Raw genomic sequence first — 25,348 nt, forward strand, 5'->3', positions numbered from 1 at the left:
AGTCCTCAGCGTGTGGGAGATGCTGAGTTCCATCCCCGCACCAGGAAGCGAGCAAAGCATACATCTTGATGAGTGTCCCCAAGGCGGGCACACAGGCACAGCTCCCAGAGAAGCAGAACACAGCCAGTGTTCCCACAGACTCTCTCAGTCACTGCTCACCCACCACAGCTCAACGCTGTCCCAGACCCTGTCCTAAGACTTTCATTCATCTGTCATTGTGTCATCTGAGTGTGGCTTCTTTTACTTGACATTTTCCATTTTTTTTAAATAATAAAAAAAATTATGTGCATTAGTGTTTTGCCATGGATTTTGGGTCCCTTGGAACTAGAGTTATAGACAGTTAGGAGCAGCCATGTGGGTGCTGGGAATTGAACCCAGGTCCTCTGGAAAAACAGCCGGTGCTCTTAACCTCTGAGCCATCTTTCAGCTGCAACATTTTCCATTTTTTTCCCTTTGCTATGTAAATACTTTATTGAAAGAATAGACCTCATGCTTTACGTGGCAAATTACTGATGAACATTTAGGTGGCCTCCTCTCTCCTCCCTTCTCTGTTTTTACTGTTTTCTTTCTTTATCTTCATTTTCAAGTTTTTTTGTTTTGTTCTTTTTTTTTTTTTTTCAAAACAGGATTTTTCTGTGTAGACTTGGCTGTCCTGGAACCAGGCTTGTAGACCAGGCTGGCCTTGAACTTACAGAGATCTATCTGCCTCTGCCTCCTGAGTGCTGGCATTAAAGGTGTGTGCCACCACTGCTGGCTTATCTTCATATTTGTGTGTGTGTGTGTGTGTGTGTGTGTGTGTGTGTGTGTGTGTGTACGTGTGTACGAGTGTGCATGTGTGTGCATGTGCAAATGAGTAAGAGCCCCCAGAGGCCAGAAGAGGGCCCTGGAGCTGGAGCTCCAGGTGGTTGTGAGCCCAACAGGGATGATGCAAGCTGTACTCGGGTCCTTTCAAGGCAGCTGAGCCATTTTTCCTTCCTTCTGTTTTGAGACAGCATTATTCAGCTTTTCATACCTGTGACACAATTCCCTACACAGTCATCTTTTTGTTGTTTTGAGACAGAGTCTTTCTATCTAGCCCTAGCTGTCCCTGGAGCTCAGTGTGTACACTGGGCTGGCCTTGAACTCACAGAGATCCTCCTGCCTTTGTCCAGGGCCTAGACAGTGCTGGGATCAAAGGCACGGGTCACCACACCCGACTTTCATAATCACCTTAAAGAGAAAAGGTTTATTTTGGCTCGTGGTTTCCTATGTTTGAGTTGGTGGTCTGTTAGCCCTGTGGCTTTGGGCCTGTGTGGGTGCAGCACATCCCAGCAGGAGAACGTGGCAAAGGAGGCCTGTTAACCTGATGGTAGCCAGGAAGCAAAGATTGAAAACCAACCTTTGCTGTGTACTGCTCCTCCCAGCATCATGGCCCCACAATGGCTCGTCCATGGGTTTGAGATGAGGTATGGAGTCCCCCTCATCCCAGCCGTCTCCAGGCTGAAAAGTCTGTCTGACTTTGGTGCTGAGGCCCAGGAGGGACAGCCTAGGGCTGTTAGGATTGAGGTAATGTATAGGACGCCTTGCTGGGTAGGCAGTAACAGAGGGGCTCATGGGTTGCGGGTACTGATGACTCTGTCCTTTCTTTCAGCCCTTCGGCTGCTGCTGGGTAGGCAGTAACAGAGGGGCTCATGGGTTGCGGGTACTGATGACTCTGTCCTTTCTTTCAGCCCTTCGGCCGTGGAGCAATGAGGGAGTGCTTCAGGACGTAAGTGACTTGGCCTGAGGCTTCTGCCAAGACTCCTAACAGCTAGGACTTCAGGGTATTTTCAACTAAAGGCTCATGACAAGTGATCTATGCCTCCATGTAGCCAGGTTCTCCACCCAGTGTTGGACCCCACGCTGACCCAGTTGTAGGGCTCTGAAAGGAAAGGGAATGGCCACTCACCATGTTGATCCTTAGCCCTTCTGGCTCTGGCTGGAGGAATGGGGATGTTGCCTTTCCTCCAGCTCCTATACCCTGCTCCTTCTCCATCTAGCCATCCACGCCAGACAGGGCCTAGTTGTTCTGAGATCTCACAATTGTGTCTGCCGTGAACCTGCTGAGTTGTAGACGGGCTCCCCCTTGTCTTTCTCCCCAGGAAGAAACTCTCCAACTTTTTGCACACCCAGCAATGGAAGGGCGCCTCCAACTACGTGGCCAAACGCTACCTCGAGCCGGTGGACAGGAGCGTGTACTTTGAGGATGTCCAGCTCCAGATGGAGGCGAAGCTCTGGGGGGAGGAGTACAATCGGCACAAGCCCCCCAAGCAGGTGCGTGTGCCTCCTTCTTACACCACTGGCTGGCTGTGAGGGCGATGGGGAAGCCTGAAGTCCTGTCTTCACCTCTTCTTTGCGTTACTGGGGACTAAAACCAGAGCTTTGCCTATGCCAGGCAAGTGCTGGGCCATGGAGCACACCTCAAGCCCCTGATGTTTTGAGACAGGGTCTTTCTTGCTCTGGCATTGAACGTGTGCTCCTCTTCCCCCAGGCTCTGGAATTTGGGGATTAAAGGTTTGCACCACCATGTCTAGCCCTTTACCGTCTTACCAGTTGCCAGTAATGATCACTTTTTTTTTTTTTTGACGTGTATATTATAAGCAGTGAATTTATTTCTATAAAACCAGGAGCTCTGTGATTGGAGTGCTCTTATCTCTGTTGATAAATGGGATCTGTTGTTATGATCTTTATGGTGTGGCTGGTACACACGTACCGTATCACATGTCTGGAGGTCAGATGACAGCCTTGGAGAATTGGTGCTCTCCCTTTGCCGTGCAGGGCCCAGGGACTGAACTCAAGTCATCAGCTTGGTGGCTCCTTCATCTGCCAAGCCATCTCAATGTCCCTTTTGTGAGTTTTGTTTGCAGGTGATAGAATCCCATCTAGACTGGCTTGATCCAAAAAGGAAAGTCCTTGTTTCATGCACTTGACAGCTAGATCCAGCTCTAGGCACGGTTGGCACTGGCCATGCTGGGGTTATTAGGAATCGTCTACTCTGGCCTGAGTATCTGGGTCGGTACCACTCTTCCATGGGCCCTTTTAGTCCCGGTAGCTACAGGCTCATTTCTCACCAGCCTTAATGGGACGACAACACCTTGTTTCTTTTCCTTTTTGTTTGTTTGTTTGTTGTTTTTCAAGATATGGTTTCTCAGTGTAATAGCCCTGGATGTCCTGGAACTCACTTTGTAGACCAGGCTGGCCTCAAACTCACAGAGATCCCACCTGCCTCTGCCTCCTGAGTGCTGGAATTAAAGGCGTGTGCCACCACTGCCCAGCTAACAGTTCTGGTGAAAGTGTCAGAACTAGGTGTCATTGGCTCTGATGATCAGGTGCATATGTCTGAACCAAAGTATTCGGGGGTGGGGAAGTATGTAGATGGGGAAGCCTGAGCCCTGTGCTGGTCTTTGCAGTCAGGATTGAAAGGCCTTCCACCCAGGCCGTATGGACTAGGACTGGGGACACGATGGCTTCCAAGCAGTAGCAGCAGGTGTGGGGATGGATGTGGGCTTCCTGGGGTTCTGGGCTCAGTGAGGTTAGCCAGCCTGGCCACCCAGGCAGGGGTGGAGCCTGTGCTCCACTCCAGGCCTGATTGTGCTCCACCAAATTGCCGCCTCCTCTTGACCTCTGTGTTATTATATGTCCTGTGCTAGCCAAAACCTCTTGTTATCTGTGGGCATTTGAGCAAACGGGCTCTCTGCCTCTGACTTCCAGGTCGCCAAAGGATTTGTAAGTCATAAGGCCCTTGGTTACGCACACTCAAGAGACCAGAGTCTGCTGGATGTGGTAGTACACGCCTTTCATCCCAGCACTCAGGAGGCAGAGGCAGGTGAATCTGTAAAAGTTTTAGGCCAGCCTGGTCTATATATAGCAAGTTCCAGACCAGCTTCAAAAACAACAAAAGAGGCTCTAGCTCTCACAACCTCAGCAATTTAACTCACTCTGGTCTGGCCTCCCTTCTCTTGCTTCCTGGCTTATTTCCTGTCCCAGGACTTTTGTTCCGGCTGTGCCTTCAAGTCTTTATCACTTCCATAATCTTTGTATGGAGAGCTTCTTCTCGCAGTCCAGGGCTCAGTTTACACATTACCTCCAGAGCAAGGCCATCATCCGTCAGACATAAGATCTCCCTTCTACCCAGTCAACCTTTGTCATGTTATTCTGTGCTCTGTTTTCCCTTCTTTGAAGTGATGTGATCTAAAAAGGACCTATCCACTTAGTTAATCTTTTAATGCCCCCACCCCAGGGATTTTGTGTCTTGCTTGTTTCTGTCCCCTAGTTCCTGGGTATCAAGTAAGTAATAACAAAGCTAAATTGAAGACAGCAAATGAATATGGTTATCTGAGCAGGTGTTGGTGGCCCGCTCAACTGTGCACTGCCCCTGACCCAGCAAGCCCTCCAGCTAGCCCTGCCAGCCACACTGTCTGCATAGAGACAGGACCCTTCCTGGGACTGTCTGCTCTTCTCCCCTCCCCCCAGCTTCGTTCTCAGAACTGCAGCTGCCTTTGCTAAAGGTCTCAGCAGTCAACTCTGGGCTCAGGTTGCTTCTGCAGTTGCTGCCTGCCTGTCTGGTGACCCTCTTCCCTAAAGGGTCATTGCTTTTGAAGTTCAAACCTAGTTCTTTCCATGTTTTGGGTCGTATTGAGAGAGACAGGTGCGATGCAGAACCCTCAGGAGTTAAAAGCCACAGGTCTGTTACTGCAGTTTAGAAACCATACATAGTATTTATATTAGCACCTGAGTATAACATGTCATACATACATAGGGCCTATGTTAGCACCTATGTATAACATGCCATACATAGGACCTGTATTAGACCTGTGTATTACATGCCAACATACGCTATAAAAATCTAGCCAGGCATAGTAATGCACACCTTTAATCCCAGCACTCAGGAGACAGAGGCAGGCAGATCTCTGTAAGTTTGAGGCCAACCTGGTCTACATAGTTCCGGGACAGCCAGAACTACATAGTAAGACCCTATCTCAAAATCCCCCAACCAAAATAAATTAATTTTTAAGAAATTAAAAAGCCGGGCTGTGGTGGCGCACGCCTTTAATCCCAGCACTCGGGAGGCAGAGGCAGGTGGATCTCTGTGAGTTCGAGACCAGCCTGGCCTACAAGAGCTAGTTCCAGGACAGGCTCCAAAGTCACAGAGAAACCCTGTCTCGAAAAACCAAAAAAAAAAAAAAAAAAAAAAATTAAAAAAATGGTAGCATTTCTTGTAATTCCCCATTGCAGAGAAAAAACTACTTTTCTTGTTGGGGCTAAACTTAAGGAAAAGGGTTAATTTTTGTTCACAGTTGGTAGGAAAGGCCTGTCAGTAGGAACATGAGGCAGATGGTCAAGCAGACAGATAGTAGACCAGGCTATAAAACCCCAAGGGCTGCCTCAGTGACTCACTTCCTTTGGTGGGACTTCACTTCCTAAAGGCTTGGCAACATCACCAGTTTAGAACACATGTCTAACCACAACTTAATAATAGCATGAACAACGACTCCTTTGTGTACCAATAAATTTCATCTTGGTGCCGAGTCCAACATCCTTCTATCCGCATCAAGAAAACTAAAACACAGTGACATAAAATAACTTGCTCAAACTTACCATATTAGTGCCAGGCCCAGTCTGAGTTACAGTATTAGTGCCAGGCCCAGTCCGAGTTACAATATTAGTGCCAAGCCCAGTCTGAGTTGCTAGCAAAGAGATCCATAAGTTTACACAGACATAAAATGAATGGTCCCTTTCTGATTTATATAAAGATGGCTCTGAGCCGGCTGATAATCTATGTCTTTGAAGGCATCCAAAGACCTGGTTCCTTCTGTCCTGTACCTTTCTCATCTCCTAGGATCACAATGACCATGGTTCCAGTTATGGTTCCCAAGCTGTCCACCTCACAGGGCAGGCTGCAGTAAGGGCATTGCTGGTGGTTATTTCCCATTGGCTAGGTATGGTCACATGATCACACCTAGCTGCAAGAGAGTCCAATCAGTGTGATTCCCTTTGTGATCCTGCTTGTGTATCCTGCTAAAATCCCGAGATGGGGATTTTCACATTTAAAGGAAAGGAGGAGAGTGAATTCCAGGTTCAGTTAGCAGTTCTACTGGATGGTGAGACCCAGGTCTTTTCCCTGAGAGCAGTGTGCTCCCAGCCCAGCCCTTCCTCTTGACCATGCTCCCTGCTCTTCCACCAGGTGGATATCATGCAGATGTGCATCATTGAGCTAAAGGACAGACAAGGCCAGCCCCTCTTCCACCTGGAGCACTACATTGAGGGCAAGTACATCAAGTATAATTCCAACTCAGGCTTTGTCCGTGATGACAACATCCGACTAACACCACAGGTGAGATCCTGAGCTTGCTCTGCTCACATTTTCGTCCTCCATCCACTTGGGAAGGCTCAACCCTAGACAGGGAGATTCCTGTGGGTGGAGTCTTACATCCTCATATCCCTTGGAACATGTGTGAACCTAGGGCTCCAACATGCTAGGCACCTGTCCCACCACACAACAGTATTCCCAGTCCACCCCTTTCCATGTGTTTTCATGTCTGCAATGTGCAAGTGTGTGTGTGTACCTGTGTGTGTGTGCACCCATGTGTGTCCCTATATGATGATGGGGATCATCCTTGATCACTCTTCTGCCTTACTCATAGTCTCTTATTCAAACCCAAGGCTCACTGATAAGGCTAGTCTTTCTAGCCAGCTTGCTCTGGGAATCCCATCTCCACCTTCTAAAACTGGACTTAGGAGCAGACCTACATCTGCACCCAACATTTACATGAGTTCTGTGGAACCCAAGTTCTGGTTCTCACATTTGCATAGCCAATGGTTTAACCACAAAGTCATCTCCCATGTTTTTTTTTTTTTTTAAAACAATACACCTGCCACCCTTTGCTGCTTTCTTTCAGCAGCCCTAAGATGGCAATAAAGCTGTAACCCTAAGGTCTTTACGGAGTTGAGCATACCCTTCTTTTGTCTTTTACTCTACAAAACTCTGCTTGAAGAGACTGCCTTTACCAGGGCGACCCGAGTCTTACAGCCTCCCGCCCGGCATCAGGCCAGCATCTGCCTAGTCCACAATCTGGTCTGCTACAACTTCTTCTCTTCCTGCCCCGACACAGGCCTTCAGCCACTTCACATTCGAGCGTTCTGGTCATCAGCTGATTGTGGTGGACATCCAGGGTGTGGGAGACCTTTACACTGATCCACAGATCCACACTGAGAAAGGCACCGACTTTGGAGATGGCAATCTCGGTAAGTGGGGAGAGACCATGCTCCCCTGAAATCTTAGTTCTTTCTCCATCCGAGGGAACACACTGAGACACTGTTGGGCCTTCCATGAGGAGATGGGGCGGGAACTTGGTTTGTCTGACCTACCACCCCTCCAGTGGTCCTCACTGTCCTTCGTCACTAGGCAGAAATAAGACCCCAGACACCCTTGTTCTTCCTGCAGGTGTCCGGGGAATGGCTCTCTTTTTCTATTCTCATGCCTGCAACCGGATTTGCAAGAGCATGGGCCTTGCACCCTTTGACCTCTCACCGCGGGAACAGGCTGTGGTAAATCAGAGCACCAAGCTGTTGGTGAGTACCCAGCGGCGATTCAGTCCAACAGGCCAGCCGTTCTGCCACCAAGAAGGCAGGCTCTGCTTCCTGTGGGATGGCGTTTGCTTGGCTTTGGCCTATTTGTGACCAGAGTGAAGAAAACGGAGAGAAATAGAACTGACAGGAATCATGTGTGCCCATGTACATGAACAGGCCTCTGGGCCTGCCAAGTGTGGACAGTGGGACCAGCCAGCTCACTCTTCAGGAAACTATTGTCAAAAACAAATTTTGGCCTCTGGGTGTACATTGGGGTATACTTCCAGTTCAAACATGGCCAGAACTTTAGAAAATACTTTAGACTAATAGTCCCTTTGAGCTCCATCCATGTACCATAGGGTTAATCCTGAACTGATTTTTCAATAAGATTCAGTCTTGGGCATGTATGAAAGCCATGGATGAAAAGGTTTCAGGGTTCACAGGAACCCTCCATTCCCTATAGAGTGCTTGCGTGACGTGACTATTCCCATTAATGTCACCAGCAATCAGCCAAGACCATCCTGAGGGGGACAGAGGAGAAGTGTGGGAGTCCCCGCATAAGGACATTCTCTGGCAGCCGGCCTCCCTTGCTCCTTCGCCTTTCAGAGAACTCCGGGGATGAGAACATGAGCGATGTGACTTTTGACTCTCTGCCTTCCTCCCCGTCTTCAGCCACACCACACAGCCAGAAACTGGACCCCCTCCGTAAGTCCTGGATATAGAGATCACAGGGGGGGTGGAGGGGTGAGGGGGGTGGGGAAGGCATCAGGTAGAGCAGAGCTAAACCAGTTTCCTTCATGGTAGAAAATAAGAACGTTTAGCCCAGGTGGCGTTCCTGGTGAATTCATAGGACAGGCTTCCAAGATGCAGCCATCCAGAATATGAAAATAGCCTCTGTGAGGGGGCTGGAGAGATGGCTCAGTGGTTAAGAGCATTGCATGCTCTTCCAAAGGACCCGAGTTCGATTCCCAGCAACCACATGGTGGCTCACAACCATCTGCAATGGAGTCTGGTGCCCTCTTCTGGCCTACAGGTATATATGCAAACAGAATATTGCACCCATAATAAATATTTTTAAAAAAAAGAAAAGAAAAAAAGAAAATAGCCTCTGTGGTAGAAAACGAGACAGCCCACCTCGGTGTGGTCTGTGAAGCTAGCAAAGCTGTGAAGCTAGCAAAGCTGGCATCTGACAGAACACAGAAGAGAACATCCCATCTCAGCGTCCTTACAGTCACAGTGCGCAAACCGTGAATAAGCTGTGATGCTCCATGGCAGAGGCAGGGAGAGCGCGGAACTGGAGGCCAGCCTGATTTATGTAGCAAGTTCCAGGCCGGCCAGGGCTACCTAGTTAGTCTCTCTCTCTCTCTCTCTCTCTCTCTCTCCTCTCCTCTCTCTCTCTCTCTCTCTCTCTCTCTCAAAAACTAAAACAAAACAACTACACCTCCCATAAGACAATCTTTAAAAAAAAAAGTACTAGCAAATAAAAACTACTGGCCCATCTTGGTGGAATCTGGGGATCACTCAGCATGAAGAAACCTGTCAATATCATAGCAATAAGTCAAAAGAGCACAGCCGAGGCGGGCAGATAGCTCACTGTATAGAGGCACTGGGCCACAAAATGACTTTTTGATTTTGAAAGAGGGTTTCTTTGTGTACCTTTGGAGCCTGTCCTGGGACTCATTCTGTAGAGCAGGCTGGCCTCGAACTCACAGAGATCACTTGCCTCTGCCTCCTGAGTGCTGGGATTAAAGGTGTGTGCCACTACCACCCAGAAAACCATAAAATACTTTTTAAAAATATTAAAAGGTATTTAAAAATGTGAAAGCCGTTTTTATGAACTGTGTTGATGTGGATATATGCTGGGGGTTGAACACAGGTTTCATTCTTGCTTAGCTTATTCTCTCTCTACCACTGAGATCTCCCCAGCCCACACTGTTACAGATTCAATAAAACTGGTCAGGCTGCTGAGTGTGGAGGCCACCTGTTTATTCCAGTGCTCGGGAGACTGAAGCAGGTGGATCTCTGTGAGTTCAAGACCAGCCTGCTCTACAGAGTGACTTCCACAGCAGCCAGGACTACATAATGTGATCCTATCTGAAACAGTAGCAACAAAAAGGTCGGCCAGATGGGTCAGGCTGCAGCTTGCTTAGGAGAGGACTGCCAGGAGACAGCTGGCTTGAAAGCCATATCGCGACCCCCACTTTAGGCCCCCCATGGACAGGTGGCTTCTCTTCCGTCATATCTGCACTGTCTTCAGAGCTACTCAGCACGTTAATTACATGTACTGCTAGCTATGTTTGTGATAGACACACATCCATGACATCAAGTGGCGGACTTGAAAAGAATTGAGAAACAAGTGTAGCTCTTCAGGGTGACAGTATCTCTTTCCCGTGTGGTGCTTCTCTTTAAGAACTAAAAGTAACCAGGTAGCACACCTTTAATCCCAGCACTCGGGAGGCAGAGGCAGACGGATCTCTCTGAGTTTAAGGCCAGCCTGGTCTACAGAGCTAGTTCCAGGACAGCCAAGGCTTTATAGTCAAAGCCTATCTCAAAATAAATAAATATTTAATTAATAATTTATAGTAAGTATTAAATATATATTATTTAGTGGTGAATATATACATTTAAAAGTAAAATGCTGGGCATGATGGTACCCAACTGTAACCCTGGCTCTTGGGAGCCTGAGGCAGCAGGATTGCCAGGAGTTGGGCTGCAGGGTGAGGTTTGGTGTGGGTTCCGTGTGCTGTAGGCAGGCTATGTGCGGCTCTTGGGTATGTCCTACATCACCTTTGCTTGTCCCTGCTCAGATTGGCCAGTGTTTGGTGATCTTGATAACATGGGCCCGAGAGACCATGACCACATGGACAATCACCGGGTGAGTGGAAAGGAGGGAGGTTGCCGGCTGCCATCCCCCAGGGTGGTGTGAAAGAGGGTGTTAGGTTGAGGGAGGCAGACAGCCCAGCCCAGGTATGCATGGAGCATCTCTCAGATTGTCCCACGGGTTCAAGTTCATTTTGGGCTGCTGTTTGGAATCATCATCTTTGCCAGATGGTATTTTAAAGAGCTTTAATTTCTCATTTGACTATCAAGGTGTACGAGATAGACCCTGAGTTCAATTCCCAGAACCACAGAAACCTGGTATAGCAGTGCACACCTGTAATCCTAACACTTGTGGATGCAAGAGGATCAAGATCATCCCTGGGGATATAGTGAGTGTGAGGCTAGCCTGGGCTACATGAGGCCTCATCTCAAAACAAAAGCAGACTATCTAAATACATGAGGAAAGACTTATTACACTCACTGTTTCCTAGGTTTCAGCCCTGTGTTATTTGGCTTCTTTAGTAATCTGTGATGATGCAGAACATAATTGCTTGCCTCACGGGGCAGCAAGGAGACCAGAGGGTCTGGGGGTAAAATGTATTCAAAGATTGTGCTCCAGTAACCTGCTTCCTCCAGCCAGGCCCCACGTCCTGATAACCCGGTCATCTGTGAACTCATTGCTGGGTTACCCCATGGATGCAGTTACCACTCTCATGATACACTCACCTCTCAAAAGTACAACTAACTGGGACCCTTTGAGGGCGCATTTTGTACCAAATTATAACAGTTCTTTCGGTACCAGAATGGATCCCATAGCCAAGAAAACCAAAGCTCAGATAAGTTGAGCAGTTGCCCAGGTCTTGGCTGATGAGTATCAAAGCCAGGGGCTGTGTCCAGGCATCCGGTTCCAGGGCCTACGTTCTAAGTTCTTTGCCACTACTTTGTACTGCTTCCTGGTCTCTCGACCAGCAGGAGGCAGGAAGACTGTTGAGTGAGGTGATGAACCAAAGGAGCGAACAGATGGCTAGGATGTCCAGATGTCGCCACCACCAGGTACCACTAGAACTTTTGTCCTCTCTCTCCAGGACTCCGAGAACAGTGGGGACAGCGGATACCCAAGTGAGAAGCGAAGTGATCTGGATGATCCTGAGCCCCGAGAACACGTGAGCACCCCCCCTAGACCCTAAGACTGGAGACCTTTGTTCCTTCATCTGTTATCCATTGGGATAGAAAGCTAACAGGCAAATAAGAACTGGTCCTGAGAACAAGTAAGATTAAAACAGCAAACTAGACTTCAGACAGCGGCCAATGCAGGAGAGACGGTGGAGCAGACAGGGACGTGGAAGGGGAGGAAGGGGAAGAGAGAGGATTGGCTGAAAGGTTAAACATAACAAGCAGGCTGGGTGTGGTGACACACTTGAGAGGGTTTTGTTCAGGGCCAGCCTGGGCTAAGGATACACTGTCTCTAAAATAATAACAACCAGGGACTGGAGAGATGGCTCAGTGGTTAAAAGCATTGCCTGCTCTTCCAAAGGTCCTGAGTTCAATTCCCAGCAACCACATGGTGGCTCACAACCATCTGTAATGGGGTCTGGTGCCCTCTTCTGGCCTGCAGGTGTGCACACAGAAAGAATATTGTACACATAATAAATAAATATATTTTTTTTTTTTAATAACAACCATAGAACAAAGACAAGAAAATGGCAGGGAAACCTTTGAAGCTGGAACGTTTGGCTGCCGAGCAGGAGGATGCTGGATAATGGGCTTCACTGATGTAGCTGGGAGGGTTCAGGGTACAACCCTGGCATCCCTGGGAGGGTCTCAAACCTGCTTCCTCAGTCTCCCTCCCAGCACTCTCTGGGTGGAGGTGGCTTCCATACTCTCAGCCCTTCAGAAGCTTCCCCGTGCACAGAAATAGAACCAGCACAGTAAGGCCTGTTGCACGGAAGGCCCTGGTCTCAGCTGTATAATTATGAACATGAAGCATAAAGGAGGAAGCTAGGCCAAAGGAAGAACTAGCCACCATTTCTCCAGTGGCCTCATGCCAACTCTGGTACCCTGGGGTCAGTCCAGTCTGTTCACACAGGTCTCTGTGTGACTGTGAACTCATCAACTCTGCAGACGATGGTTCCAGCTTCACCTGGGGAGACCCCGGAGACCTGGTCCTCTCCCCAGGAATTGGTTTCTGGAAGGAAAGTCTTCCTCTTACAATATTTATTCATTTTCTGTTCCCTCGCAGGGCCACTCCAATGGCAACCGCATGCCTGAATCTGATGAGGACAGCCTGGGCAGCTATGGACGGGTATGTGCCCATAGGAACAGGAGGGCAGCTATGGATGGGTATGTGCCCATGGGAACAGGAGGGCAGCTATGGACGGGTATGTGCCCATGGGAACAGGAGGGCAGCTATGGACGGGTATGTGCCCATAGGAACAGGAGGGCAGCTATGGACGGGTATGTGCCCGTGGGAATAGGCGGGCATCTATGGATGGGTATGTGCCCATGGGAATAGGCGGGCATCTATGGACGGGTATGCGTCCATAGGAACAGGCGGGCATCTATGGACGGGTATGTACTCATGGGAACAGGCGGGCAGCTATGGACGGGTATGTGCCCATAGGAACAGGAGGGCAGCTATGGACGGGTATGTGCCCATAGGAACAGGAGGACAGCTATGGACGGGTATGTGCTCATGGGAACAGGAGGGCAGCTATGGATGGATATGTGCCTATGGGAATAGGCGGGCAGCTATGGACGGGTATGCGCCCATAGGAACAGGCCTGCCCCTTTGGCTCTTGTGTTCTGCCCTCCTCCTGGCACACTGCCCACCCCTCCACCTTGTGCATGTCCATTTTGCGAAGGGCAAGTTGGAGGTCATGTCCTGAGCAGGGTGCCAAGAGACTCCTGGGGAAGGGGAAAGAGATGGTCCTGGATAAAGGTCACCAGGACAGCCTCATGTTAAAGAGTCTGACCAGAAGGTCACAGTATCTGCCACTTTCTCCTTGCCACCACCCAGTGAGACATTTGCTAAGTTGTTCATCACCTCTTTTATATGAGAAAACTGGAGTCTTGGGCAACTTTTCCCACTTACCTGGCTACTCCAGGGTGTGTTCCTTATTCGAAATGCTTGGGCTCAGAAATACTTTGAATTTCAGAATATTTCTCCATTTTTTTCCCTATGTGCGTGCATGCATGAGTGTGGGTACACATGTTTGGCCATGCACGTTGAACCCAAGGTTGATATTGGGATTATCCTTTATTCTTATACCTTAGTATACAAGGTATATACTAAGTCTTAGTATAGTCTTCAAGGCAGAGTCACAAATCAAACCCAGAGCCACACTGATCTGGCTCATTTTACTGCTCAGCTTGCTCCGAGGATCACGCCTCTGCCTTCTAGGGCTGGAATTATGGGTTGTCTGCCACTCCTATCAGGCTTCTGGGGATAGGAACTTCACTCCTCAAGCTTGTATGGCAAATGTTTTAACCACTAAGCCAGCATCCCGGTCTCACAGTTTAGATTAAAAGAAAAAAATGAGGGGATACTTTTGGCATATACACAGACAGACAATTTGAGAGGGGCCCAAAGTCTAACCATGAGATTCATCGTGTATGTTTCATATACGCTTAAAACATGAGCCGAGGGTAATTTTACCTACTGTTTGATGCACTTGTCCTTTGGCCGCAATGTGAACGACAAGTGTCTCAGTGGTAGCGGCTGTCAGGCATGTTTAGGAAAGGCTGGCCCTACTGCCTTGTTATGTTCCAATTCTCAAACACAGTGTGAATGCCATACCTCTCACTGTTTGCTAAGTGGGTCCTTCCTGCCTGCAGAGTCCTTCTCCTCCTGAAGCCTGTTGCCCATATCTGGAGCCCAGAGGCACTTTCTAACCCAGCCACCCCAGCTGGCTGGACTCTTTTTCCTCAGCTGGTGGTCAGATGAAGGCTTCTCAGCCTGGAGCAGGACAGAGTTGCTCGGCTGAGTCACTGCTGGCGCTCTGGGCTGGGTCCTTCTTGCTCCAGGGCTGCAGAGAATTTAGCTGCCTGTGCTCCCTGAAGTACCCCGTGGTGTTACTCACTTTATCTTGGTTGACTCACAGAGAAAGCCAGCGTGTTTGTGGGAGTCAGTCTTTGCTGGGGCTTGGTGTGAAGAAACTAGGAGAGAAGGCTTAGCGTCAAACCTCAGCTGCAGCTTCGGGCTGATTTAGTGAGGGGAAGTGTTTCTCGGGGCCACTGTGGTCTGTTCCGCGGGTCATTGTGTCCTGTGGCTGCCCTCTGTCAGTACCCATGAGCTGGTGGCAATTGAGTATGAGTTTAAGGCCAGCCTGATAGTCAAGGCTACACAGAGAAACTGTATAATGAAAAACAAAAACAAAAGTTTAAAAAAAAAAAAAGAAAGAAAGAATTGGAGCCCTGGGGATGGGGCCAGGGGATGGGGGGTTCATTGCAATCCTAGCACTTGAGAGTCTGAGGAAGGGAGATTGGGAGATCGTGAATGCAAGGCAGCCTAAGATACATAGTGAGTTCAGAGTCTGGACTACATAACAAGGCTCTTGTTCAAATTGTCAGGAACAAATCAAAAGAATTGGGAGCCACTCTTGTCCAGTAAAGTTGGATGCCACTGGGGTTCCTTCCCCTCGCTTGCCAGCCAGCCTCCTGTTTTATGATGACTTACTTCTTTGACAGCACACCCAGTCCCAGTCCCTCACTTCTCTGGCCTTTAAACTCCATCCACCTGGTCTCTCCCATCAGGTCTCTGTGGAGACGTGGAACCAGTTCAATTCCTCCCGCCTGCACCTGCCTAGGCCCTCGGCTGTGGCCCTCGAAGTGCAAAGGCTAAACGCTCTGGACCTCGAAAGGAAAATCGGGAAGTCTGTTTTGGGGAAGGTATGGGGGATGCCCATTCCAGAGCCCACGCAGGGCTCGCTCTGCTCCTCCACTAATTGCTTCTTCTTGCAGGCTGGCTGGGCTGCCCTTGGGCATGGCTTTGGCCTCTAGGCAGCCAGACCAACACTGTGGTCTCTGTGGCAGGTCCATCTGGCCATGGTGCGATACCACGAGGGTGGGCGGTTCTGTGAGAAGGATGAGGAATGGGACCGAGAGTCAGCCATCTTCCACCTGGAGCACGCAGCTGACCTGGGAGAATTGGAGGCCATCGTGGGCCTGGGACTTATGTACTCTCAGCTGCCCCACCACATCCTGGCTGATGTCTCCCTGAAGGTGAGGGGATGTGTGGCCCCTACCTAAAGTGGAGTGCTCAGCCAGTCCACCACTTACTACCCCCATTCCGGTGGTCACCTCCCTGAGGATTCATTTTGTTTCTTTATTCAAAACAGGGCCTGACTATGTAGCTCTGGAACTCACTCTTGTAGACCAGGCTGGTCTCGAACACAAAGAGATCCGCCTGCCTCTGCCTCCCAAATGCTGGCATTAAAGGCGTGCGCCACCACCACCTCGCTCTCATTTTCGAAATAGTAAGTTAACTATTTTGACTGGCTACTCAGGTGTAGTTTCAGAAATGTACCAGTTTACCTGAGACCCTCATAACAAATTACCACATCCTGGCAAATTACCATGGTCATCTTTTGGAAGCTCTGGGGAGATTCCTTTGTCTCTTACAGTCTCCACGAAACAAACAAACAAAACATCCAAAGCCAGGTGTGGTGATGTACCCTGTCATCCCGGTACTCAGAAGGCTGTGGCAGGATTGTGAATTTCAGGCCAGCCTGAGCTACAGGATACGATCCTGTCTGAAACAGCCAGCTGTGTGTCCACACGTATTTGTGTGCGTGTGTGCACATGAATGTCGCAGCAGCAGTCCCTCTCTCGGGCATGGATAGAGACAGGTGCAACAGTGTTTGATGAGGAGAATGAGTGAAGCACAGGCATGTGCTCCAACCTATGTGACAGAGCCAGATACGAAATGCCACATGCTAAATCACTCTAGTCCATGTATAGGACACATTTCAGAGCCCACAGAGACAGAAAGTCATTGCCTCTGGACAGGGTAGGGTGGAGAGATGAGGGTACAGAGAAAATCTGTGATTTGTGGGGTCTGGTGTTTCTTTTTTGGATTGTTTAAGATGTTTTGAAATTGAGCCAGCATGATGACTCGGTGGGTTACAGCATCTGCCGTAAAAGTCTGAGATCCTGAGTTCAAACCCTGGGTCCTACATGGTAGAAGGAAAGAGCCAACTCCCACCTTCATATATGCACTGTGGCGCATGCAAACTGACACACAAAATAAATAAATAAGTAAACACAATAAAATGTAGGGGTTTTTGTTTTGTTTTGTTTTGTTGAGACCGAGTTTCTCTGTATAGCCCTGGCTGTCTTTGAACTCGCTCTGTACACTAGACTGGCCTCAAACTACCTCTGCCTCTTCCTGAATGCTGGAATTAAAGGTGCCTGCCACAAAGCCTGGCAAACATTTAGTTTCCTAAATCCATGGTGGGGTACCTAAACAAGTTCATCGGTATACTAAAAGCTGTGGACGTGAACTTACCAGCCCAGAACTCTTACAATGACTTAAGAAACGTGGAGGTGGACAAAGGAGCCCTGCCATCTCCCTCAGACACTCAGGTGCTGTTTGTGTCCTTTCCCTTTGACAGGACACAGAGGAGAACAAGACAAAAGGCTTTGATTACTTACTGAAGGCAGCAGAAGCTGGTGACAGGCAGTCCATGATCCTAGTGGCCCGAGCTTTTGACACCGGCCTGAACCTCAGCCCAGACAGGTACTATGGCTGTCACGTGGTTAATGTTGGTGTAATCTGGACCACGGAGGTTGCTTTTTCTTTTTTCTTTCTTTCTTTTTTTTTTTTTTTTTTTAATAATTATGTATAGTGTTTTGCCTGTATGTATGCTTGGACGCCAGAAGAGGGCACCTGAACTCATTACAGATGGTTGTGAGCCACCTTGTAGTTGCTCGGAATTGAACTCAGGACCTCTGGAAGAAAAGCCAGTGCTCCCAACCTCTGAGCCATCTCTCCAGCCGGCAGGTGTAGTGATTGGGCCTGGCTAGCTTAAGCCCCGAAATAACAACACACAAACTATATTCATTTAAACACTGACTGGCCCATTAGTTTCAGCCTCTTACTCACATCTTGATTAACCCATATCTAATAATCTGTGTAACACCACAAAGTGGTGCCTTCTGGGAAGATTCTAGCATACGTCCATCTTGGGCTGGAGCTTCATCGCGTCTGGCTCAGAGAGGAGAGGCATGGCATCTGTCTAACTTAGGAGAGGCGTGGCATCTGACTGAGCCATCTGCCTCACTTCCTTCTTCCTGTTCTGTCTACTCCACCCACCTAAGGGCTGGCCAAGGCAGTTTCTTTATTAACGAATGAAATCAACACAAACAGAAGACCCTCCCACATCAGGCAGGTCACTTTTCTTTGGTTCAGGACAAACAGATATGGGCTCTAGCCTTAGTTCTCTTTAGCTCTGATTCCAATTCAGTGACTTTCAGCAAGTTACTTTACCTCTCTGTCCTCAGTTTCTTCATTTGGTGAAATAGGAATAATGATAGTATCTCTCTAATGGTGCGGGTGCACCAGTAGATCAAATACCTTTCCCACAGTGCCTCACACATAAAACATGCAATAGATGGCAGTCATTTTGTCAGCAAATGTAAAGATTTGATTGGGGGGGGAAACCAGGAAAGGTTATGCAGTTAGTATGATTGTCCATAGAAAATAGAATTTGGGGTGATTGGGACTGCTTTTCCCTACTCTTGTTGTAATTTGTATTCTTTTTTTAAATATTTACTTATTTATTATGTATACAATATTGTCTGTGTGTATGCCCGAAGGCCAGAAGAGGGCACCAGACCCTATTACAGATGGTTGTGAGCCACCATGTGGTTCTGGGAATTGAACTCAGGACCTTTGGAAGAGCAGGCAAAGCTCTTAACCGCTGAGCCATCTCTCCAGCCCCCTGTAATTTGTATTCTTATGATACAGTGCTGAATATTAAACCTAGCATCTCAGCCTGGTCTACAGAACTAGTTCCAGGACAGCCAGAGCTACACAGAGAAACCCTGTCTCAAAAAAAAAACCAAGGCGGCGGGGAGATACATTCTTCAGCGGGCACCTTCTCTTTAGTATCAAGAATTCACCTCCTTTGCTGGGGAGGTAGCTTGGTTAATAAATTATTTGCCTGGCACATGAAAACTTGACTTTGGTTCCCAGAACTCATTTAGAAAAAGTTGAACAGAAATCAGCAGGCCCCTGGGGTCGTTGGCAAGTTTCAGATCAGTGAGAGACCCTGTCTCAAGAAAAAAACCAAAGTGGCTGTCACCTAAGGAATGATGCTCATTTGTCCTCTGCCATCTGGCTTTCCTCACACCTTCCCCAAGGAATTCTCCTTCCACTGATGAAGGGCTTGTCATACTGTACCAATTTCGTTAAGGAAAGATCCCTTCGAAATAAAAATGGAAACTGAGCCAGGCGGTGGTGACGCACGCCTTTAATCCCAGCACTTGGGAGGCAGAGGCAGGCGGATCTCTGAGTTTGAACCCAGAACAGCCAGGACGACACAGAGAAACCTGTCTTGGTTTGGGTGGGAGAGAATTTATCTATATAGGTGCTGGAGAGTTCACTTAGAGGTGAAGCGCTCTCTCTGTTCTTCCAAAGGACCTGAGTTCGGTTCCCAGCACCCGCAACAGGAAATTTACAACCACTTGTAGCTCCAGCTCTGTGGATCCCTTTCCTCCTTTGGCCTCCTTGTACATGTGCACACGTGTGGCATACACACTCAGGGACACATAAATTGAATTTTTCAAAAATGAACCAGAGGAGCTGGAGAGATGAGATGGCTCAGCGGTTAAGAGCATTGCCTGCTCTTCCAAAGGTCCTGAGTTCAATTCCCAGCAACCACATGGTGGCTCACAACCATCCCATCTGAACTGAGATCTGATGCCCTCTTCTGGCCTGCAGGCAGATACACAGAATATTGTATACATAATAAATAAATAAATATTTTTTAAAAAATGAACCAGAAGGGCTGGAGAGATGGCTCAGCGGTTAAGAGCTTTGCCTGCTCTTCCAAAGGTCCTGAGTTCAATTCCCAGCAACCACATGGTGGCTCACAACCATCTGTAATGAGGTCTGGTGCCCTCTTCTGGCCTTCAGGCATACACACAGACAGAATATTGTATACATAATAAATAAATAAATATAAAAAAAAACCAAAAACACAACAAAAATTAAAAAAAAAAATGAACCAGAAACATAGAAAGTCTGCACCATGAAGGTGTCCCTTAAATGTGGTGGCCATTGGTGCTATAGTTTGTGGACCAGAGGTGGCGGTCCCACTGGGGTCCCAGGTTTGCCTTTCCAACTCAGTGGTCCTCTGCCTCCCCACACCATGCCACGGTAACGTCCTTCTCCCCTCCATGTCGCCTGGCAAGGCACCAAGACTGGTCAGAGGCTCTGCACTGGTACAACACGGCCCTGGAGACAACCGACTGTGACGAGGGTGGGGAGTACGACGGAGTACAGGACGAGCCCCAGTATGCGCTGCTGGCCAGACAGGCTGAGATGCTGCTCACCGGAGGGTTCGGACTGGACAAGAACCCCCAAAGATCAGGTAAGGCTCACAGACCTTCCCTGGGGTAGGATGGGGCTGGGGAAGGTCTGTAGTTCTCATCCCTCTGGAATTAGACAAGTCCCCAGATGAGTAGCTTTCCCCAGTAGGGGTCTTTATAGAGATGGTACACAGACAAATATTTTATTTTTACTTTATCACATGTTATTTTATATGTATGAGTGTTTACCTACATGCGTGTATGCCGTGTGTGCCTGGTACTCTCAGAGGCCAGAAGAGAGTTGGATCTCGTGGAACTGGAGTTAGAGCTGGTCATGAGCTGCTATGAAGGTGCTGGGGATTTCCTTTTTAGTTATGTGTGTGTGTTTGTGTGTGTGTGTGTGAGAGAGAGACAGAGACAGAGAGAGAGACAGAGAAGACAGAGAGAGAGAGAGACAGAGACAGAGACAGAGAGAGAGAGAGAGACAGAGAGAGACAGAGAGAAAGAGAGCGAACACTGGGGAGGCCAGAAGAGTGTGTCAGATCCCCAGAGCTGAGGTTACAGGAGGCTGGGAGCTGCCCAGCATGGCTGCTGGGAATTGAACTCTAGTCCTTTACTGTTAACCCCTGAATCATTTTTCTAGTCCCTCACACTTTTGTTTTAATTTTATATTATTCTCTGTTTCCTTTTTAATTATTTATTTACTTTTAAAAGCAGGATGTGATATTCATACGTATAATCCCCGTCTTGGGATGGCAAAGATAGTGGCTCCTGAGGGCTTGCTGGTTGGCCAGTCCAGCTGAAATAACAATCTCTAGATTCAGTGGGAGAGACCCTGCCTCAGAAAATAAGGGGACAACAAAAAGGGGGTTCTTAGGCCACCCTGATAAGCTAAGTTTGATCATCAGAACCCATGTAAAGGTGGAGGAGAACTGACTCCACAGAGTTGCCCTCTGACTTCCACACCTCTGCCCTGGCACATGCACCCCCTCCAAGTACTTAAATATTAAAAGTAAAATTTAAGGGCTGGAGAGATGGCTCAGAGGTTAAGAGCATTGCCTGCTCTTCCAAAGGTCCTGAGTTCAATTCCCAGCAACCACATGGTGGCTCACAACCATCTGTAAAGAGGTCTAGTGCCCTCTTCTGGCCCTCAGGCATACACACAGACAGAATATTGTTTACATAATAAAATAAATAAATGTTTTAAAAAAATAAGGGGGGCAGAGAGACAGAAGAAGGTATCAAAATTTATGTATATAAATCAAATAAGGATACAGCCAGTCCTCCCAATTTACGAGTTTTGCGTCCATAGACAAAAAGGCTTACTATCTTTACTTATCTTGTGCGTTTGTGAATGCGTGCACACACCATAGCATATGTGGGAGTCGGTTCTTTCTTCTACCACGTGGGACCCAGCCATCAAGTTCGGGTCGGTCAGCAGATTTGGCAGCAATTGCCTTTACCTGCTGAGCCCTCTCACTGGACTCCCCCATTGCACCTGTAAAGCTTGTGGTGGTGTACACCTGTGACCCCAGCATTGAGGCTATAAGGAAATTCAAGTTTCAGGCTAGTCTGGGCTACATAGACCCTGTCTCAAAAAAGGAAACGTATTTGCCTGTGTCACTGAGTAGTCTTCTCCATGTTTGTTACTTTTCTGTTGCTATGATAAGAGTTCCTCAACAAAAAACAACTTAAAAGAAGGAAGAATTGATTTTGGTTTACTTGTCCAGAAGGGATTTGGGCTTAGAGTCCATTATGGTGGGAAAGCTTGGCATCAAGAGCCAGAGCCTGACACAGCAGTCAGGAAGCAAGAGGACCGGATTTCACCCTTACACAGTGTCTTGGTCAGGGTTTCTACTGCTGTGAAGAGACACCATGACCACAGCAACTCCTACAAAGAAAAACATATTAATTGGGGCTGGCTGTCAGTTTCAGAGGTTTAGTCCTTTATTGATGGCAGGAGTCATGGCAGCCTGCAGGCCGCGATGGTGCTGGAGAGACGGCTGAGAGTCTACACCTGGGTCTGAAGGCCACAGGAAAAGAATGCTACATACACTAAGCCTGGTCTGAGCATTTGAGACGTCAAAGCCGGTGACACACACTTCCTCCAGCAAAGCCACACCTCCTGATAGTGCTACTCCCTCTGGGCCTTTGGGGGCCATTTATTCAAACTACCACACACACACACAGGAAGCCAGAGGGAAAACAGGAAGTAAGGCAAGCTATAAAACTTCAAAGCTGATGGCACTTCCTCTTGTAAGGCTCTGCCTCAAGGTTCTGTACCTTTCCCAAGCAGCATCACCAGCTGAGGAACAAGCGTTCAAACACGGGGACCTATGAGGGCATTCCACATCCAAACCACAGCATGCATTGAATGGTGCAGGGCACCATACATGACGTCCCGAGTCATCTAGAAATGATTAAAGCAAAAGGGAGAAGATGTATAGGCCATTATGCAAATAGGACACACTCACCCAGGAGCCTTGAGCAGATTTTGCTGTTGTTGGTGGATCCTGGCACCAACCTCCCGTGAGGGACAATTATATATTAGAATTTATGGACAGGTTTCGTAATTTGAAAAAATGAAGCTGAAATTTTCATAACATTTCATCTTCCTCCACTGTTACCTAGCTTTAAACCTTAGCCCACTGAAAAAGAAATCCTATGCTAGTTAGCAATCACTTCCAGCCTCCCATCCCTTCCCAATAATCACTAATCTACTGTCTTTAAGAAATGACCTGTTCAGGACTCAGTTTACAAGAAAAATCACACAATATGTGGCCTTTTCTGAGCGGTGTACTTTAGTTAGGGTAGAATTTACAGCCTTTCATCCCTCCCTCTGTTTTGAGATGAGGTCTTGTATAATCCAGCTGGTTACAAACACATCTCAGTTTGTACCGTGACTGCAAACATCGGGCGGTGGTGGCGCACGCCTTTAATCCCAGCACTCGGGAGGCAGAGGCAGGCGGATCTCCATGAGTTCGAGACCAGCCTGGTCTACAAGAGCTAGTTCCAGGACAGGCTCCAAAGCCACAGAGAAACCCTGTCTCGAAAAACCAAAAAAAAATAAAAATTAAAAAAAAAAGAGAAAAAAAGAAAAAAAATTTTTTTCAAGACAGGGTATCACTATGTAGCCCTGGCTGTCCTGGAACTCTCACTGTAGACCAGGCTGGCCTCAAACTCACAGAGATCCATCTGCCTCTGCCCCCCGAGTGCTGGGATTAAAGATGCGCGCCCCTGCGCCCAGCTAAAAGAAAATATTTTTATCATCTGTGTATGTGTGCATGTGGAGATTAGAGGACAACCTTTGGGGATTGGTTCTCTCATTCCACCGTGTCACTCCTAGGGATAGAACTTATGTCATTATTGTCTTTACACATTGAGTCTCTTCATTTCTTTTATTATTAAATAATATGTCACTGAGTGAATATATCACTTTTTTTCTACTATAATCTGATGGATATGAAAGATTTCTTAAAACTTTAAAAAGTTACTATTTTTTATGTGTGTATATGTGTGAATGTATGCCATGTGTATATATACCTATGGAGGCCAGAAAAGGGTGCTGGAGCCCCACAAGGTGTTACAGGCAGTTGCTGCCCAGTGTGGCTACTGGGAACTGAGCTAGGATCCTCTTGAAGAGGAGCACTTTTTTTTTTTAAAGAATAATTTATTACGTATATAGTGTTCTACCTACATGTATGACTGCACACCAGAAGAGGGCACCAAATCTCATTACAGATGGTTGTGAGCCACCATGTGGTTGCTGGGAATTGAACTCAAGACCTATGGAAGAGCAGTCAGTGCTCTTAACCTCTGAGCCATCTTTCTAACCCAAGAAGCAAGCACTCTTAACTGCTGAGCCATCTCTCTAGCCCCTAATATTAGATACTTCTTATCAATTTTGAGTCTGTCATATAGACTGGTTGCCCTGGACTTCAGGTTGGGGGTGTGGCTCAGCGGTAGAACTCTTGCCTGGCATGCAAGCTCTCGAGTTCCACAGCAATACCAGAGAATCGAAGAGCACTCTGACTGGCCAGGTTTAATCATACGCTACCCCCAGCGACTTGAATCATACCATACAGGAGGCCAGGTTGCTATAGAAACCTCAGATGCTCTTTTGGGTGAGATGAAATTTGCTTGCTTGATGAAGACAAATGGCTCATCTCTTTGTGCCCACTTTGCTGTCTTTCAGGAGACTTGTACACCCAAGCAGCCGAAGCTGCGATGGAAGCCATGAAGGGCCGACTAGCCAACCAGTACTATGAAAAGGCAGAAGAGGCCTGGGCCCAGATGGAGGAATAACTGTCCCATAAGATCACTGCCGGCTGGTCCCAAGCAAAAGGGCTGGGGATGGAGAGAAAGGGCGGATTTCTTTTGGAAGGGGAAAAGTAGTTTTAATTATGCTATAAATTCACTTTTGTATTTGACTCTTGACAAAGTCTTTGTATCTGGCAGAGATACCATAACTGCCCCTTAGGGGTGATATTCTTTCTTTTTTTCCCCCATTTTTTTTGTCATGAGATGTAAGAACATGTCTTTCTGTCAGACTGAACATACAGTATCAGGGCTGAGCCTGTGCAGTCTAGAGTCACCCCAGTGTCTCCAGGCCCTGCATTAGGAATCCGATAGAGAACGTTCTGTTAACTTCCCATGGATGTCTGTCTTTAGGTTTTGAGAGGTGTATGGACTTTTTTTTTTTCCAGCAGGTGTGAGATCACTCAATCCCAGGTTCCTTCGCACCCCAGGGAGATTATAAGGTTTTTCATTTGATGTCCTTCCACTATGTACCACTGCGTTCTTGGTGTCCAGCCAAATTCCATTTTTTAAACATGCTTCCTACTGTAGACTTTACAAAACAGGTTTGTGTTTTGTACACATATTTGCTACCTCTGAGTCGTGCATTGGTGGATGCGGAAGCAGATTAACCTCCGAACAGAAGTGCCTCTGCGCCCCCATGGCCACATCCACGACGGGACTGAAGCATCCTTGTGCAGATTTCACGGTCATTTCTTGATGTGGTGATATTTTATAAACTCTACTCCCAGCCTACTGTCCTTGGCATTTTCCGCTTGAAGCTGGATTTTTCTGGTCATCTGCAGCAAGTGGCTTTCAGCTACAGCCCTTTAGGAAATGTCTAAGATGTCTGAGAACAAGAAGGCAAGAGTGTAAACACTCATTAGTTCTGGGTGTTTCCCCAGGGCCGGGTTGTGACTTAATGAGCTTTTTCTTTAAAAGGAGTTCCGATTTAATATGCCTGTGATTTCTGTTGGTGTTCCAAATCGCCAAGGGAACGGCCTGCTGTGGTCCACCACAGATGTTAGAGCGCCCTCTGTCTTTGCTTTAAAGAACAGAAAAGCAGAGTGCAACATACAAATCACCTGCTCCTTAAAACAGGCCTTTTTAGCCC

General features: G+C 47.8%; 1 protein-coding gene across 4 annotated transcripts in view; it reads left to right on the top strand.

Annotated features, from left to right (window-relative positions):
* The window catches only part of Eef2k (eukaryotic elongation factor 2 kinase), a 59,992-nt gene extending 35,624 nt beyond the window's left edge, over positions 1 to 24,368 (top strand). For all 4 annotated transcript variants that reach the window (XM_038337784.2, XM_038337780.2, XM_038337799.2 and 1 more), the window contains 14 exons: positions 1,710 to 1,747; positions 2,121 to 2,292; positions 6,203 to 6,352; positions 7,131 to 7,263; positions 7,463 to 7,590; positions 8,091 to 8,292; positions 10,395 to 10,462; positions 11,493 to 11,570; positions 12,647 to 12,709; positions 15,160 to 15,294; positions 15,439 to 15,627; positions 17,019 to 17,143; positions 19,822 to 20,000; positions 24,134 to 24,368. In XM_038337784.2, the coding sequence (XP_038193712.1) occupies positions 1,710 to 1,747; positions 2,121 to 2,292; positions 6,203 to 6,352; positions 7,131 to 7,263; positions 7,463 to 7,590; positions 8,091 to 8,292; positions 10,395 to 10,462; positions 11,493 to 11,570; positions 12,647 to 12,709; positions 15,160 to 15,294; positions 15,439 to 15,627; positions 17,019 to 17,143; positions 19,822 to 20,000; positions 24,134 to 24,243 (1,770 nt within the window). In that variant the 3' untranslated portion in view covers positions 24,244 to 24,368. The remainder of the gene's footprint in view (positions 1 to 1,709; positions 1,748 to 2,120; positions 2,293 to 6,202; positions 6,353 to 7,130; positions 7,264 to 7,462; positions 7,591 to 8,090; positions 8,293 to 10,394; positions 10,463 to 11,492; positions 11,571 to 12,646; positions 12,710 to 15,159; positions 15,295 to 15,438; positions 15,628 to 17,018; positions 17,144 to 19,821; positions 20,001 to 24,133) is intronic.
* Positions 24,369 to 25,348: the final 980 nt, after the last annotated feature.

Source organism: Arvicola amphibius, chromosome 1 (assembly GCF_903992535.2).
Source record: "Arvicola amphibius chromosome 1, mArvAmp1.2, whole genome shotgun sequence".
Lineage (NCBI taxonomy): Eukaryota > Metazoa > Chordata > Mammalia > Rodentia > Cricetidae > Arvicola > Arvicola amphibius.